Source organism: Lynx canadensis, chromosome D4 (assembly GCF_007474595.2).
Source record: "Lynx canadensis isolate LIC74 chromosome D4, mLynCan4.pri.v2, whole genome shotgun sequence".
Classification (NCBI taxonomy): domain Eukaryota; kingdom Metazoa; phylum Chordata; class Mammalia; order Carnivora; family Felidae; genus Lynx; species Lynx canadensis.
Window position 1 is genome coordinate 68,220,113 of NC_044315.2, and position 14,863 is coordinate 68,234,975.

General features: G+C 38.5%; 1 protein-coding gene across 1 annotated transcript in view; it reads left to right on the top strand.

The window, feature by feature from the left end:
- RAD23B (RAD23 homolog B, nucleotide excision repair protein) overlaps window positions 1-14,863 on the top strand; it is a 48,405-nt gene that overhangs the window by 25,526 nt on the left and 8,016 nt on the right. Inside the window, exons 5-8 of the mRNA XM_030292744.2 lie at window positions 3,927-3,982; window positions 8,748-8,875; window positions 12,711-12,843; window positions 14,581-14,708. Of these exons, the coding sequence (XP_030148604.1) occupies window positions 3,927-3,982; window positions 8,748-8,875; window positions 12,711-12,843; window positions 14,581-14,708 (445 nt within the window). The remainder of the gene's footprint in view (window positions 1-3,926; window positions 3,983-8,747; window positions 8,876-12,710; window positions 12,844-14,580; window positions 14,709-14,863) is intronic.

A 14,863-nucleotide genomic window follows, 5' to 3' on the forward strand; every position in this document is an offset into this window, starting at 1 on the left:
AAAGAACCAAAGCAGGTGCTTTATTTTGCTTGGCTGGAGCTTGTACGCGGAATTTCTGCTTTATCTGACAGCATGGGTTGTATTAAGTCCAGTGTGCATTGGCACTGGAGCTGTTTGTGTTTTGTGACTTTAATATAGCTTGGGACCTCAGTGGCAATAGTTAGAGTCCTTGGAATCAAAACCAGACAGAATGGAGATCTGTACAGGAGTTGGAAACACGTACTGAAAGGGAAGCATGTTTGTGATAAATACAACAATGATCAGAAAAAAATTAGTTACGATTATTTTAGTGTTTTACCTATGTGTTCAGTTTCTATGTCTGATCCAAGTCAACCATGTTTGGAGGGGTTTGAGTCATCTGGTTTATTGCTCACTTTGGGCCTCTTTTCAAGGAATTAAATATTTCCTCTATGCCTGCCTGCTGCACTTTGCCTTAGTTTAGGCCTTCTGAGACACTGTCACCTAACTTGATGCTTCTCCCATGTACATTTAGAAATGCATTCAACACTCTTACCTAGTGGGAGACAACCAGACTCAGGTTAAGCTGTTCTATCAAAAGGTTGTTGGTCCATTCTGTATGAAGGAGGGAAGTTAACAAATTTAACACATTGTTTCCCAGACCATTTAAACATTGTAAATGTAATTAAATATATGTTCATCAGTACAGGATAGCCTATTTTCTTACATGTTTTCAGCTCTTCGAAAAGCTTATAGTGAGAATTTCAGAATTGATCGGTACAATCTCTTTTTTAAAAATTTTCTTCCTGGAGGTACAGTTTCACTTACTGATTCTTAAGATTCAGGATTACCTTTTCAGACCTACAGAGGTTGCATAAATCAGTAGATGATCAGTGATCCACAGAGCAGATACTAGAGTTAGTTACTTGGTTGGGCTTTGTACACCATTTCCCCAAATTATCACCACCTTCGAGAAGGGTAACAGAAGGATGAGGGAAGCTCAGAAAACTGGCTGCTTAAATGTGCCTTACTCCTTTCATCTGCTCTAAAACATTTAGTGTCCTGTTAAACACAAAACTTAGTGGGCTAATCATCAGGAGATACACTGGTACCGATTCGAGGGACATCAGAAAGTTTATTCATCACCCCTGGCCTGACTTTTCGTTATTAGTCATTTGTGTCTTTAGGCCAGTTTTGTTCTTTAAAAACTACCGATTGCAATGCAAATCCTATTTGTATATATCTACCTTAGAGAAACTGCCTGTGTGCACAAAGACTGCGTTAATTTGTAATTAAAGACAAATTGGAACCAACCTAAATATCCATTAATAAGGGAATGACTTGACCTGCAATTTATTCATATTGGAGAGCAATGCTGCTTGAAGGTGGTAGTAAGTAGGCAGCATCAGCGTCACTGGGAGTATGTTTGAAATTAAACCCCTGACCTAAGTCAGAATTCTCTGGGGGCAGATCACAGAAATCTGTATTTTAACAAGCTCTCCTGGTGAATTTTTAGGCTTCCTAAAGTTTGAGAAGCCCTAATATCCAATAGTACAGACCAGTTAAAGTATGTAGTATATATGCATATTGAGTGAATGTGGTTTCAAGGCTTTGTTATCAAGTGAGAAAAAGAGATTACAAAATAATATGGGCAGTAACCGTAAACCAAAGCCACAAAACGACATCATATATTTTCTTTGGGTATATATAGTAACGTGTAGTAACAAAGGAACAGCACACTAACTGATAAGTGGTTTCCTCTGCAGATGGGGAAGGAGAAGCAATGAGGCAGAGTCAAGGTTGAAGAATGGCAGTCCAACCTCACCTCACTGTGGTCTGTGATATGTAAAAGGAAATTTTAAAGCCATATGCAAAACAGCACAAACTGTTCTGTAAAAGAACTGCAGGAAAAAACACTAGTCCTACCAGGTAGTAGAATGTACTCTACATGGTAACAATTGCGACAATTTAGAGTGACTCTTACTAGAAATACGGCTCAGTTAAATAGATAGTATTCTAGAAACAGACCAGAATACATACCAGAGACTTCATGCAAGATAAAGATGTGATTTCAGACCACTGAGGAAAATGCTGTTGGGATTAATGTCTAGCCAAATGGAAGGGGAAAGATGGATCACTCTAGACAGATCACGATTCAACATAAAAGTGAAACCATAAACAAGAGAACATGGAAAAATAAAAATCTTTAAAAAGTTATAAAAGGAATAATTGATAAATTTGTACATAGAAAGAATTTAGTAAGAGCTTGATTTGGCCAATTAAATGGAGTACTGTGCGCCTGGGGAAAAACAGGTAGTTGTAGTTATGCTGACTGAGATAATCAAGTTAAGTGAAACACATTCAAAAGCAAGACACAACTGCTTGTTACATAGAAACTGCTAGTGGTGGTTGTTCCCTAGGTTGGGGTCTTGGGCAAAATTAGTTTTCCTGTATACTTTTCAGAACTTTTTTCCTTCTGTACATGTTAGCCTATCGAGTTAATGAAGATACTTTAAAAATTATACCAAACAAGTAGTTTAATCATGATAATCATATCGGATGTTAGGATGCCAGGCACTTTGCTAAACACTTTACCAGCAGTAACTCCACATACATACATACATACGTACAACTTAGCGATACATGGATATTATTGTTGACCCCATTGTATTGATGAACAAACTGAGGCTTAGAAAGTAATTTAGGAATTCAAACTTAGATATTCTACTTGCTCTTGCTATGCTATAGGATTTTCTCAGAACTGAAGTCCACTGTGTTCTCTTTTTAAAATTGGGAATAAGTGTGTTGTATGCATGTTTTAATCTAACTGCTCCCTTTACTACTTTTGTAAACTTGAATTTATTTTTCTTTGGCCTACTCTTCCTCGTCTTTCATAATCTTGTTTTTCTCTACCTTGTTTTCCAGACTCATCTTCTGCAATTGCCCAACAGAAACTTAGTGCTTTTAACTGATTAACTTTCGGTTACAACTTGCATTTTGTCACACGTCTCCCCATTTTTTGCTTATGCTGTGTTCCTTGATTTAAATGCCTTCCTTCAGTTTCGTATAAGATCTGACTGAAATTCTGTTATGTAAAGATTTCCCAGGCCTTTCCAGCCTAATGTGGCTATTTATCATGTACAGGTTTTTCTCCACTATTTGAAAGTAGAGTGTTCCTTTGAAACCTTTTGTAAAAGCAGAAATAGCATAAAGCAATGAAGCAATTACCATTAATTTATATGGAAAAAGTTTTGATCATTCCCAGACCCAAAAAATAACCTCCCAGGCTTAGGACACACCTTGCTAGTGGGTGCACAAAGTAAATTAAGACAAAGCACAAATGCACACACACACGGTTCAGAATTAACAGTGACTTGATACTGAGATGCTGAGTCTAGTTCCAGTTGAAGGAGCTTGGTGGCGCCACTCCTTGGGGTGTACGCCTCTAGAAAGGCTTGCTGCACAGCAAATGAAACACTATTTTCACTTTTCTTGTAAAAGCAGAAATCCTCTTCAGAGACCATCCTCTGGATTTCTTATAGTTAGTGAAAACAGGTAGTAATGTAGATCTTTTGTAAAAGCAAAGCAGTGGACTGTGAACTATGGAAAAGTGGGGATACTTGCATTGTTTGTATTTCTTCCACTGTGACTTGACTTATTTAACTTCTCATGTAAATTCTTTCAGGGAAATGGTTGTGCATTCTCTTTTTTGTATTCCTTAAGTAGTAAGCAGTCTGGTTATTTTACATCTTTGGACATTTAAAATGATGCATTTGCAGAAGAATGAGTATGAAGATTGGAAATGTTATGGATAAAGGCTTTAGGGATTAATCTAGAGGACAGTTTAAACACTGTAGCCAGACTTTTACATTTAATTAAAATAAAATAATCTCTTTATATAATGGACAGTTACTAAACTTTAAGTTTATATACTTTCTGAAGTATGATTTTTTAAAAACCTTTTGCAGTACATCAGGAGATTCTTCTCGGTCAAACCTTTTTGAAGATGCAACAAGTGCACTTGGTAAGTGTCTACGTTGTAAATGACCTTATCAGAGGAATCATTTCTTTAGGTCATGTGTTCATCTTCATGGTTATTTATAATCGAGTTGCTAAATGGTTTCGATAATTGTTCGATTAATGTTTCTAAAGACTTTGTAAATTAATGTGTTATATATTGAATCCTTAGAATTGTACTGTTGTTATTCGAGGTAAGCATATTCTTTTAGTTAAAGCAGATCATTTTCCAAATGTGAATTCTAAATATGGTCTTAACAGAGTTTGAACTATGTACAGGTGTATTACAAAATGTTTTTGAAGTCGGTACAGAATGTTACTAAATCTGTCTCACACCTCATCTTACTCTCCTTCAGCCTTTATTCCAGTTTGTAGCCCTGTCGGGTCCCGTCTGTATTTCATTGCTTATATCATGCTTGTAGTGAACATACCTTTCTATCCCAACTTTTTTTTTTTTTTTTTTTTTAAGTTTATTTATTTTGAGAGGGAGAGAGAAAATCCCAAGCAGGCCCCGAGCTCTGTCTCACCAATCGTGACATCATGACCTGAGCCAGAATCAAGAGTTGGCTGCTTAATCAACTGAGCCACCCAGACACCCCATCCCAACTTTAAATTTAACTATGCTGGATGACGCTCTTTCATCTCCCCTTCACACTTAATATGTCAAAATCAGTTTTGTTTTTTGCCCCTGTTTTTCCATTATAACACTTCAGTATGTTTCCTCCTGTGCCTGCTGATTATTGGTCAGTTGGCTGGGAACCCATTCCTCCCTTTGGTACTATTCTGTGTTACTGGAAATGGTAGGGAGGTAGAAGACTGGGAACAGGTGGGAACAGCAGCTTCAGTGGTATGGGCTTCTAGTTTCTTTGCTTACTTAGTTGCTGCAGCAACAGGGTTCTAACAGCAGTAGTACCTCATGAGATGTAGGGTGGCCTCTGACCTGATTGGACTTGAACTCCATGAACCTCTCATTGCCGTGGAAACGGCATCTTGGCTGCCCATAGCATGTAGGGGCAAAATGTTACTAAGGTCACCGCATGTACCACACCCACATCTTTACATTTACTGTTGTCTGGGACTGCTCTGCTACCAAGTAAGTATAAGTTAGTGTCCAATCAGCAAAATAGAAATCACTCTGTTTCATATAGGGACACGCTTAATCCTCAGAAGTCCTTACAGAGATACCGAAAGGACTAGAGATGAGCCAGAAATCGGTAATGTGCTCTCCACTTGCAGAGCTGGAACCCACTGACACTTGTCCCTGGGACTGCCGAACTGTCTGCTGCCACCGCTGCTATCTCAGTCGGAAAGCGTGGTGCCTCCAAGCTCTAGCTGCTGCTACTACGCGTGCACCTCTGAAGACAGTGTCTTACCTTTACGTCTTCTGTCAACCTGTACAGCTTAGGTCATGGGACCCCTTTACTCTTTAATTCACCCAGTCTTTATGTATATACCCTGCTGCTTTAAGCTTTTCTTTTATGGCTTGTGACACTACTCTTTTCTTGATCCATGCCTCTGACTACTCCTTTTCAGGCCTTCTAGTTAATTCTTTTTATTTTACCTGACCCTTAAATATACGGATCTTCTGCGGTTCTGCTCTAGCCCATAGTTCAAAGTTCAAACTCTGGAAATACTATAATGATTCCCAAAATTATAACCCCAGTACACATCTCCTTCTGAGCCTCCAGATTCAGATGTGAACTGATTCATTCTTTAAACTGCCACCTGGAAGATGTCCAACCTCCATAAACTCTGTAGGTTCCAGACAGAGTCCTGTTTTATTCCCCCATCCAATTCTTCTCCTTTGTTCCTCATTGCTTGCACCATCATCTCTAGCAAACATTGGCATCGTTCTTGATCCCCCTGCCTCTCTTGGCCTGTTGAGCCCAGGGTACTGATGGCCCTCCTTTCTGATGTCTCCGGAATACTTGTTTCCACTGCCACTTGCCTGCCTTAGTTCATGCCCTTACCTCACTAATACTCCTGCATTATTCTCTCCTACATGTCAGTGCTCTGTTATAGTGGGTTTTATAAAAGGCTGATCTAATGAGGTTATTGTTAGTTCCTTGTGCAGTTTCTTGTGACCGGGAAGATAAGACTCTTGATGACACATAAAGGTTCTTCGTCACTACTACTTTTAGTCTCATTAGCTCTCTCTCTTGTGTTGTCCATTGTCCCTAGTTTTCCTATGAGTAGCAAACTGTTTATAAGCATTTATTTTTGAGTTTTCATAACTTGACTAATTAGGAGGCGTGATTTTAGGAGGTGTAACATGATGACTTGGTTTGGGGGCTCAGGAGTCTGACAGCCTGTGTTGGTCTCTGCACCATGACTTACCAGCCATTGATCCCATGATCAAAATAAACCTTTCTCATGGAGTTACTGCGAGACTTAAGTGAGAAACACCATGTTAAAATCGTTTAGTTCAGGTAGTCCACAGCTCCTAATTTCTTTTATCTTGATGCTGAATTCTGAATCTGGGAACTAAATTACTCAGAGTATATTGGCACTTAAGTAGCTTTGTGCCAGAAGTATATGAATAGGTGATTAAGAAAAAAAATATCGTAACAAGTCCTCTATGGAAGCAGAAAGGAGAAGTCCTTAATTCTAGATATCAAATGCCACCTTAGCTCAGTGATATTTAGGGTTTTTTTTTTTTTTAACTATACTTTTATAGGTAACAAATGCCTTTTGAAAATTCTGCAGAAAATCATTAAACTGGTAAGAGTATCACTGTGCCAGGGAAACGGTGATGCAGAATGACAGGGTCCCTTGCACAGTTGAACTTTTCATTCAGATGGGGTAAAGAAAGAAGGGTGAAACGTAAAGTAAATTGCAAATTATGATTAATGATTTTAAGGAAACAAACGGCTTCCTTAAAGAAAAACAGAAGGTGCTTATACATAGGATAGGCAGTACATCTGTGAGACTGTAACATTTAAATTGAGAACTAGAGCCTGCAGAGGAACTGGCCCTCAGACAAGCCTGGTATGTGTGTAGAGGTTCTGCGGCAGGTTTTAGAAGGTACGACTTATGAACTGGAAAATATCAGTGTGGTTGGAGCATGGTGTTTGAAGATGGTTGGGAGGTTTTCTTTTTAAAGACTCGCGTTTGCAGCCATGTGAAGAAAGAATTGTAGGCTTGAGGGAGGCGGTGGGGAAGGGCAGGAGAGGAAGCAGGGTGTAATCCAGAGACTTTTGTGGTCTGGTCTTGAGTGAAGGCAGTGGAGAAAGGGGGAACCTAGGTAGTTTTGCACTGTAATTCAGAGGGAGGATCTGCAGATAACGCTGCTAGATGAGATGTGAAAGACAAGGGGAAGGGAACTGTGATCACCAGTTTTCTGGTTCTTGTACTTGTGTGGAAGGATGTGCCGTTTATTGAAACGGAGAAGGCAGATAGGTAGTGGAGGGGCACATTTGAGGGAGAAACCTTTAGAGATCCAAAGTCACATGTCAATATTGGTTGAGGAGTGAGTGGAATGTGAGAAGTGGACACAGCCTGTGCAAACAGCTCTGGCTGGAAAGGGAAGGGAGCGGACATTTCTGAAAGAGAAGTCGAGATGTGGCCATAGGGGCATGCTTCTGTTTTTAGGATGACATTCTAGGATATAGTTAACTGCTGATCAGGATAATTAAGTGGAGAGTGAAGGGTGGGAGGTGGAAAAGTGAAGATAACTAAAGGGTACAGTTCTTTGAGGAGACAAGAAGGGATGAATAGCACCCAGAACACAAGGAGAAGAAGAGATGGCTTAAGTGAGGTGAGTTTAGTGTAGAGAGTTGGCTTTCTTTCAGAGTGTGGTCTGTTGTCTGACATTTCCATGAAGAGCAAGTTTGGGTCAGAGACAGCCTGTGGGAAGTGATTTCCTGGAATAGCAGTGCTTGGTTCATTGCCCCAGCTCTGTATGGTATGAGAAAGTCTAACTTTCTGATTTCTAACCTCCTTTTTCCCTCTGCTTTGATAATAAAAGGTGTCAAGGGAAAACTGAACTTGTTATAGCCGAATCGATTGCTTGAAATGTCCCTCCTACTTGTTTCAGAAATTAGTTCATCTGTCTCTTCTAGGTTGCCTTCCCTGACCTGCTAATTCTGTCCCATATTTGTGCTACATTTGTACCTGATATTTTTATTGTACTTACAAGTTACCACAAACTTCCTGGTATGAAACAACACAGATTTATTATTATGGTACAGTAGGTTAGAAGTCTAACATGGTACTCACTGGTCTAAAATCGGGCTAAATCACTGGGCTACTATCAGAGCTGCATTCCTTTCTGGATACTCTAGGGGAGAATTTGTTCTGTGTCTTTTCCAGGCTTCTGGAGGCTACCCACATTCCTTGGCTTATAGCCCCTTCCTCTTTCATCAAAGATAACAGCATAGCATTTGTGACCTTGCTTCTTTTCTCTTGTCTTTATATCTGTTTCTCTGACCCTCTCCTCTGTTTTCCTTCACTTTTAAGGACTCTTGTGATTACATTGGACCCACCCAGATAATCCGGGATAATTTCCCCATCTTGAGAGTCAGTTGATAAACAACCTTAATTCTGCTTTGCCTTGTAAACCTAAGGTATTACAGATTTCCATGGATTCGCAGGGGCCATTATTCTACCTGCCACATATGTGTAGTTTGTGCTGTTGTGCCTCTTTGTATTCCTAGCCCTGCAGTGCCTGAAACACTGTATACACATGAAGCCCCAAGAAATATGTGGAAAATGTGTATTTATTAAATGTTTCCTTTCTTTCCTCTCCCCCCATCCCACATACCTTTTCTTAGTGACAGGTCAGTCTTATGAGAATATGGTAACCGAGATCATGTCAATGGGATATGAGCGAGAGCAAGTAATTGCAGCCCTGAGAGCCAGTTTCAACAACCCTGACAGAGCAGTGGAGTATCTTTTAATGGTGAGAAATATTTCACTTCATTCTACTTTAAAACTGAAAGCTCACAGATCTTAAAGGAACAATAACAGTTCTCAGAAAAATGATAATATATGCTAATAATTTATATAATGCGTTTTTATTAGTGTGTTAACGCTTTGTGTTGAAAAGATGTAGTCTCTTTTAAAGATTTTGATGTGATTTTTTAGTTAGGAAACAACGTGACTAAATGAGTTGTAAAATTGGCTATCCACTTGGAGCAGTACCTTCTAGCCTATTCATGTCATAATGACAGCTTGTGTGTTTGGAGAGTGGAGACAGATTTTTTTAAATCTGATCTTCCATTTTTAGTAGCTTTTTGACAGCCAGCATACTTACTCCTGGGTATACTGTTTAAGGCAAAAATATCAAAGTGGAAACCCATGCCCAATTGTATTTGTCTTGTACTATGTACATTTTTGTAATTCATTGGCCATCTTTTAAAAATTGAGAGATTTCACTTATAAATTCAGATAGCTGGTTTGTCTGGACAACTTGGATCCAGATTTTTGCAAGGGTTTAGATCATAGACTCTTTAATTTACTATATTCCCATCCATTCCCTGTTACCTGACATAGCATTGTACATTTAATATAACATATAATGTTATATTATTTGCCTGGTTCCATTTGCATTTGAATTGTCAGCTTGTAGTCAAGGGGATTTTGTCAGTGGTAGTCAAGGGGATTTTGAATAAGTTCTTGTCTTTTACTAGCATAAAATTTTGAGAAATAGATTGTTGTGGACATGGTATTTATGACAGTGAATGTCTGTTATTTACAGATACGGCATGGGCTAAAATAATAGCATAGAATTTTGGAGCAACATTTAATTAGCTTTTTAAAAATCTGGGACGCCTGGGTGGCTCAGTCGATTAAGCAGCTATATCTTCATTTCAGCTCAGGTCATGATCTCACGGTTTGTAACTTCAAGCCCCACATTGGGCTCTGCGCTCACAGCGCGGAGCCTGCTTTGGATCCTCTGTCTCCCTCTCTCTGCCCCTCCCCAATTCTCTCTCCCTCTCTTTCTCTCTCTCTCCCTCCCCCTCTCTCTCTCAAAAATAAAAAAATGAAAAAAAATTTAAAAATCTTAACATTTTATTCCATAATTGTCTTTGGTGTTTTACAGTATTATCAAGTTCTGAATTGCCCTAAATATCATCTTAGAAATCCAGAATCCTAACTCTTGTGGGGAATATAGTTCACAGTTTAACCCATTCATTTGTTTCCAGGTTGTACTTTTGTTAGAAACTCCTTTTCAGATAATAGTTTCAGGAGAGTCAAAGTCAAGAATGAGTAACTGCTGCCTCCACCAGTTATTTGCCTACTCATTTGTATGTGAGATTCACAAAACCTTTTATCATTTCCTCTTCTGAATTCTCTTTTCCATTGTCCTCTTGATGAGAGTCTTTAAAATGATGGTAGTCCATTTATCAGTTTGTAATTTAGGAATCATTTTGGATTGGTAACTATTGTGAGTTTGTTTGTGGTACCCTTCCCCCCCCCCCCCCCCCGAAAACAAACCCTATATTCTATTAAAGTATTACCTTTCCTTTTATGGAGTGACTTAAATGTATACCTGTGTGGAATTCTGCATTAGTTTAATGGAGGCAGGTATTTTAATCTAATAGATCTGAAGTTTTAAGGTATAAAAAATAGATCACTGTTTTCAAAGTTACTACTTTTTAGCATCAAATGCAAATGAATAGATACAAGTTCATGAAACACTTTATTTTCATTTTAATATTCATTTACTTTTGAGAGAGAGAGTGCAAGGGCGGTGGGGGGGGAGTCAGAGAGAGAGAGAGAGAGGGAGAGAGAATCCCAAGTAGGCTCCACTCTCAGCACAGAGCCCGATGCGGGGCTTCGATCCCACAGACCATGAGATCATGACCTGAGCCGGAATCAAGAGTTGGATGCTGAACTGACTGAGCCATCTGGGCGCCCCATTTCATGAAATAGTTTAAAGTGTTTTTGATATATTTAGTGTTCAATTCATAGACTGAAAAGAAAAGGGCCACCTTTAACTGTCACTAATTTTTGAGACTTCTATAGCAGTGATTAACTTTTTAGTTTAACAAACCTGTTTGAGATTTTGATGGAGGCTTTGGATCCTCAATCTGCATATAATCTGTCAGCACTTACGGATTTGAATTGGTGGAATGTCCGAAATGTTTGTTTCTAATAGCTGGAGGGACAGCTGACTCGGGCAGCCATTACCCGTAATGCTATTCATTAAGCTTATTTTTTCATATGTTTATGATCTTGGCTTCTGATTTTTATTGGGAAATGGAAGAATTTACCATTACCATCTCTTACCCAAATGTTATATTTCCTTCTTCATTCTCCTTTCACAATCTGTGTGGATTTCATAAAGACTTTTAGTATGTTGTTATGAAAAGTCTTGTAAATCATGCATCAGAATAGTGTTCCAAAGTCTCAATGCAGTTTTAAGTTACAACTTCAGAAGATGAATGGTACAAACTTAGAATAAGCATCACTTAAATACTGAAATATTTAAGGTTCTTTGGTAACTACTTCTGTGAATTTTGAATAATCCATTTTAGTTTTTTCTATGTGATACTTTCCGGATGACACTTTCTTAGAACCATGGATCAAGAGAGGAGATCCTCCTTCCTCGGCCACTATTGGCCACCTGCCCTGTCTCCATTAGGCTTTTATTCCAGGGTTCATTTCAGAGCTGCACGTGTGCATCAAAACCTGTTTCTTTGGATGATTTTAAGGCTAGGTTTACAAATATAAACCTTTTTGTCACTGAGCTGGTGAACGTTTCTGTGAAGTTTAAAAATTAACTAGGGCAATGTATAGCATTAAAACCAGATGTGTCCAATTTTAATAAAATTTGTATTGCTATTTTAAGTTTTTTAATAGTTGGCCTTATAAAAGTGTACATTATTACTTAATATGCAAGTTTTGGATCTTTGGTGTTAGGTGTAACCTATGTTGCTATATGTAAACATCATTTTATGATTTCAGTTTTAAATTACAAATCTTCACAACTTAGTAAAATAGCTATTAAGTACAAGTAGCTATTTAAATTTAATAAAATTGGAAGTATATTATAAAGTTAGTTTCTTTAGTAACCTTAGCCACATTTCAAGTTCTCAGAAGTTACACGTGATTAATGAGTATCTTTTTAAGTTTATATATTTTGAGGGAGAGCATGCCACATGGGCATGAGTGTGGGAAAGGTAGAGAGGCAGAGAGAGAATTCCAAGCAGGCTTTGTACTGTCCGTGCAGAGCCTGACATGGAGCTTTATCTCATGAACTGTGAGATCATGACCTGAGCTAAAATCAAGAGTTGGGGGCTTAACTGAGCCATCCAGGTGCCCTGTGATTAATGAGTATTTTATTGGACAGCACAGAGAACATTTTCATCATTATGGAAAGTTCTGTTGGACAGTGCTGCCTTATAGCAGTATGGGTTCTTCTACACCACATTCAGGTCATTTCTAATCTAACTCGGACATATACAGCTTCCAGATCAGTCTTAATCCTTTACTTTTATTTCTCTTTTTGTTTATTTGTTGAGAGGGAGAGAGGGAGAAAATCCCGATGCGGGGCCTCAATCTCACAACTATGAGATGACAACCTGCGCTGACATCAAGAGTCGGTCGCCAGACCAACTGAGCCAGCCAGGTGCCTCATCCCTATACTTTTAATTGACGCAGGCACCTGTTTGATGCTTTGAACAATTAGACAAGCACATTAAATAGATGAATAAATCTTTGACTTTGTGTAATATTTAACTAACTTTGAATGTGACAGGATATTTTAAAGCTGGGAAATTGTATTATAGGGGATCCCGGGAGATAGAGAAAGTCAGGCTGTGGTCGACACCCCTCCAGCGGTTAGTACCGGGGCTCCTCAGTCTTCAGTGGCTGCCGCTGCAGCAACTACGACAGCATCGACCACAACAGCAAGTCCTGGAGGTAAAGTGGGGTGTTTGGATGGGGAGGAAACAGTCCTGAATTTTTAGTGTAAAATGAATCTGAAATACCTTTGAGGTGAGGTTCTTTCCTGGAGCATTTGGATAACTCTTTAAACAAGTTCTCTATCCATTAATGTTAGAGAAGGGCCCAAAACAAGTTCTTCCAAGTAGATATTTAATACGTTCTTGCTGAAACATTAGCGCTCTAATTTTGGCAAAGGGTACATCCTGTTTAGCCTATGCCACGAAGAGATGCTTCCCAGTTTGCATTTCGTGTTACATTCTGAAGCCATTCAGAATGTTTGCTCACCTTGTCTCTTTTCTCTCCCTATAAATGTCATAAAGTGTGTATAATTTCAAAGCCAGTAGGATCTTAGTGGTTATTATACAACCAAAGAAATAAAACACTGGGAGGTTGGAAGACTTCTATCTAAAGGTGAAACCCAAGCTTGAATTCAACTCTCTTTACTGGCCAGAACCCACCCTTCCATTGCCAAAGGCATGACTACAGAGGAAAGCCTGGAGCCTTTGGTGGACCCAAGAGTTACTTCATTCTCTTTCATTCCTCGTTCTGTATACAGTACTGATGAAGTAATTTAAACTGTTAATTTTGAAGTGGCCCTGCTTAGATGCTTCATAGAGCTTTTAGCTCTACATAGGACATTAAGCTCTGGTTGACAAAAAGCCCTGAATGCTTTGTATGCAGTCTCCCAGAGGACAGGCGTTTCATTTCTGCAGAGTTGGCCTAAGAATGGAAAGAAGAGGCCCCAGCTTTGGTTCAGATTTGGGCTGCTGTCCCAATTAGCAGCGCTTACTGGGTTAACTTTGAGTCTCATTTTCTTCATCTGTGCAACCAGTGTCAACACAAAGAAGGATGAGCATGTTATGTGGCCATTTTAGTTTGAATGATGCTTCTTGAATAATTTAGGAAATAACATCTAAAAATTTTTCCGTAATTCATCGCTAATCTCAAAAACATAATTATATGCAGTTTTTGGTCTCTTGTAGTATAATCAGACAACCACCGCTACCCCAAAAAAGTTACAGTTCTGTATTTTATTTGGTATCCTTAATATTTATTATTGCCATGGGATTTAGGACTAAAGAGTTCTAGATGTATTAGTTAGTACTAGGTTGTCTTACAGCTTATTTATCTCAAGCTTTTGTATATTGTAAATGTTTGAAGTTCAATGGTAATAACCAAAGTCATCTTTCTAATTGTAATTTAAGTTTACTGATCTGCATATCTGAACTCTTAACTTCTAAGTATCAAATTGTCTTTCATTTACTTGGTTTAGAATTTCCCAGGAATTCAAACTCAGATTGTTTTTTTTTTCCTTGAGGGTTTAGGTTGTATTATAAAGTAAGCGGCTTTTTTGGTTTTGTTAGTCCTAGGTATGTATTTTTCTTAGGAACAATTTTAATATTTTTTATTTTGATAGAGTACATGCAAGTCATAAATTCTCATTATTTGATAATATCAAGTGCTCAGGACAATTGTAGGAAAACTTTGTTCTTTCAGTTTTCCATACTCTGCTAATAGGAGTAATTTCTGTAGTATGAGACTTGGAAGTTGGTGCCGTTGAAAGATTTTTTGACATTATTTACTTCCTTTTGCACACATCTAAGAACTCATCATATTTACTTGTCAGTGTTTGCTGTCTAAAATTATGATTGAAATCAGCTCTTTGTATGTGTGTAATTGCTACTTTGATTTAAAAATGTTTGTGTATTTTAGGACATCCTCTTGAATTTTTACGGAATCAGCCTCAGTTTCAACAGATGAGACAAATTATTCAACAGAATCCTTCCCTGCTTCCAGCATTGCTACAACAGATAGGTCGAGAAAACCCCCAATTACTGCAGGTAACTGTTGAATCAATTTCAAAAGTGGGTTTACAGAGTATATCATTTTTTAAAAGTCCATGAGAACTCCCTTCCCCTCCACATGCTCTAGAAACTGTTTTTCTGAGGTGCCCTCAATAGTATATGCTATAGATCAGATACACTAACAAAAGAGT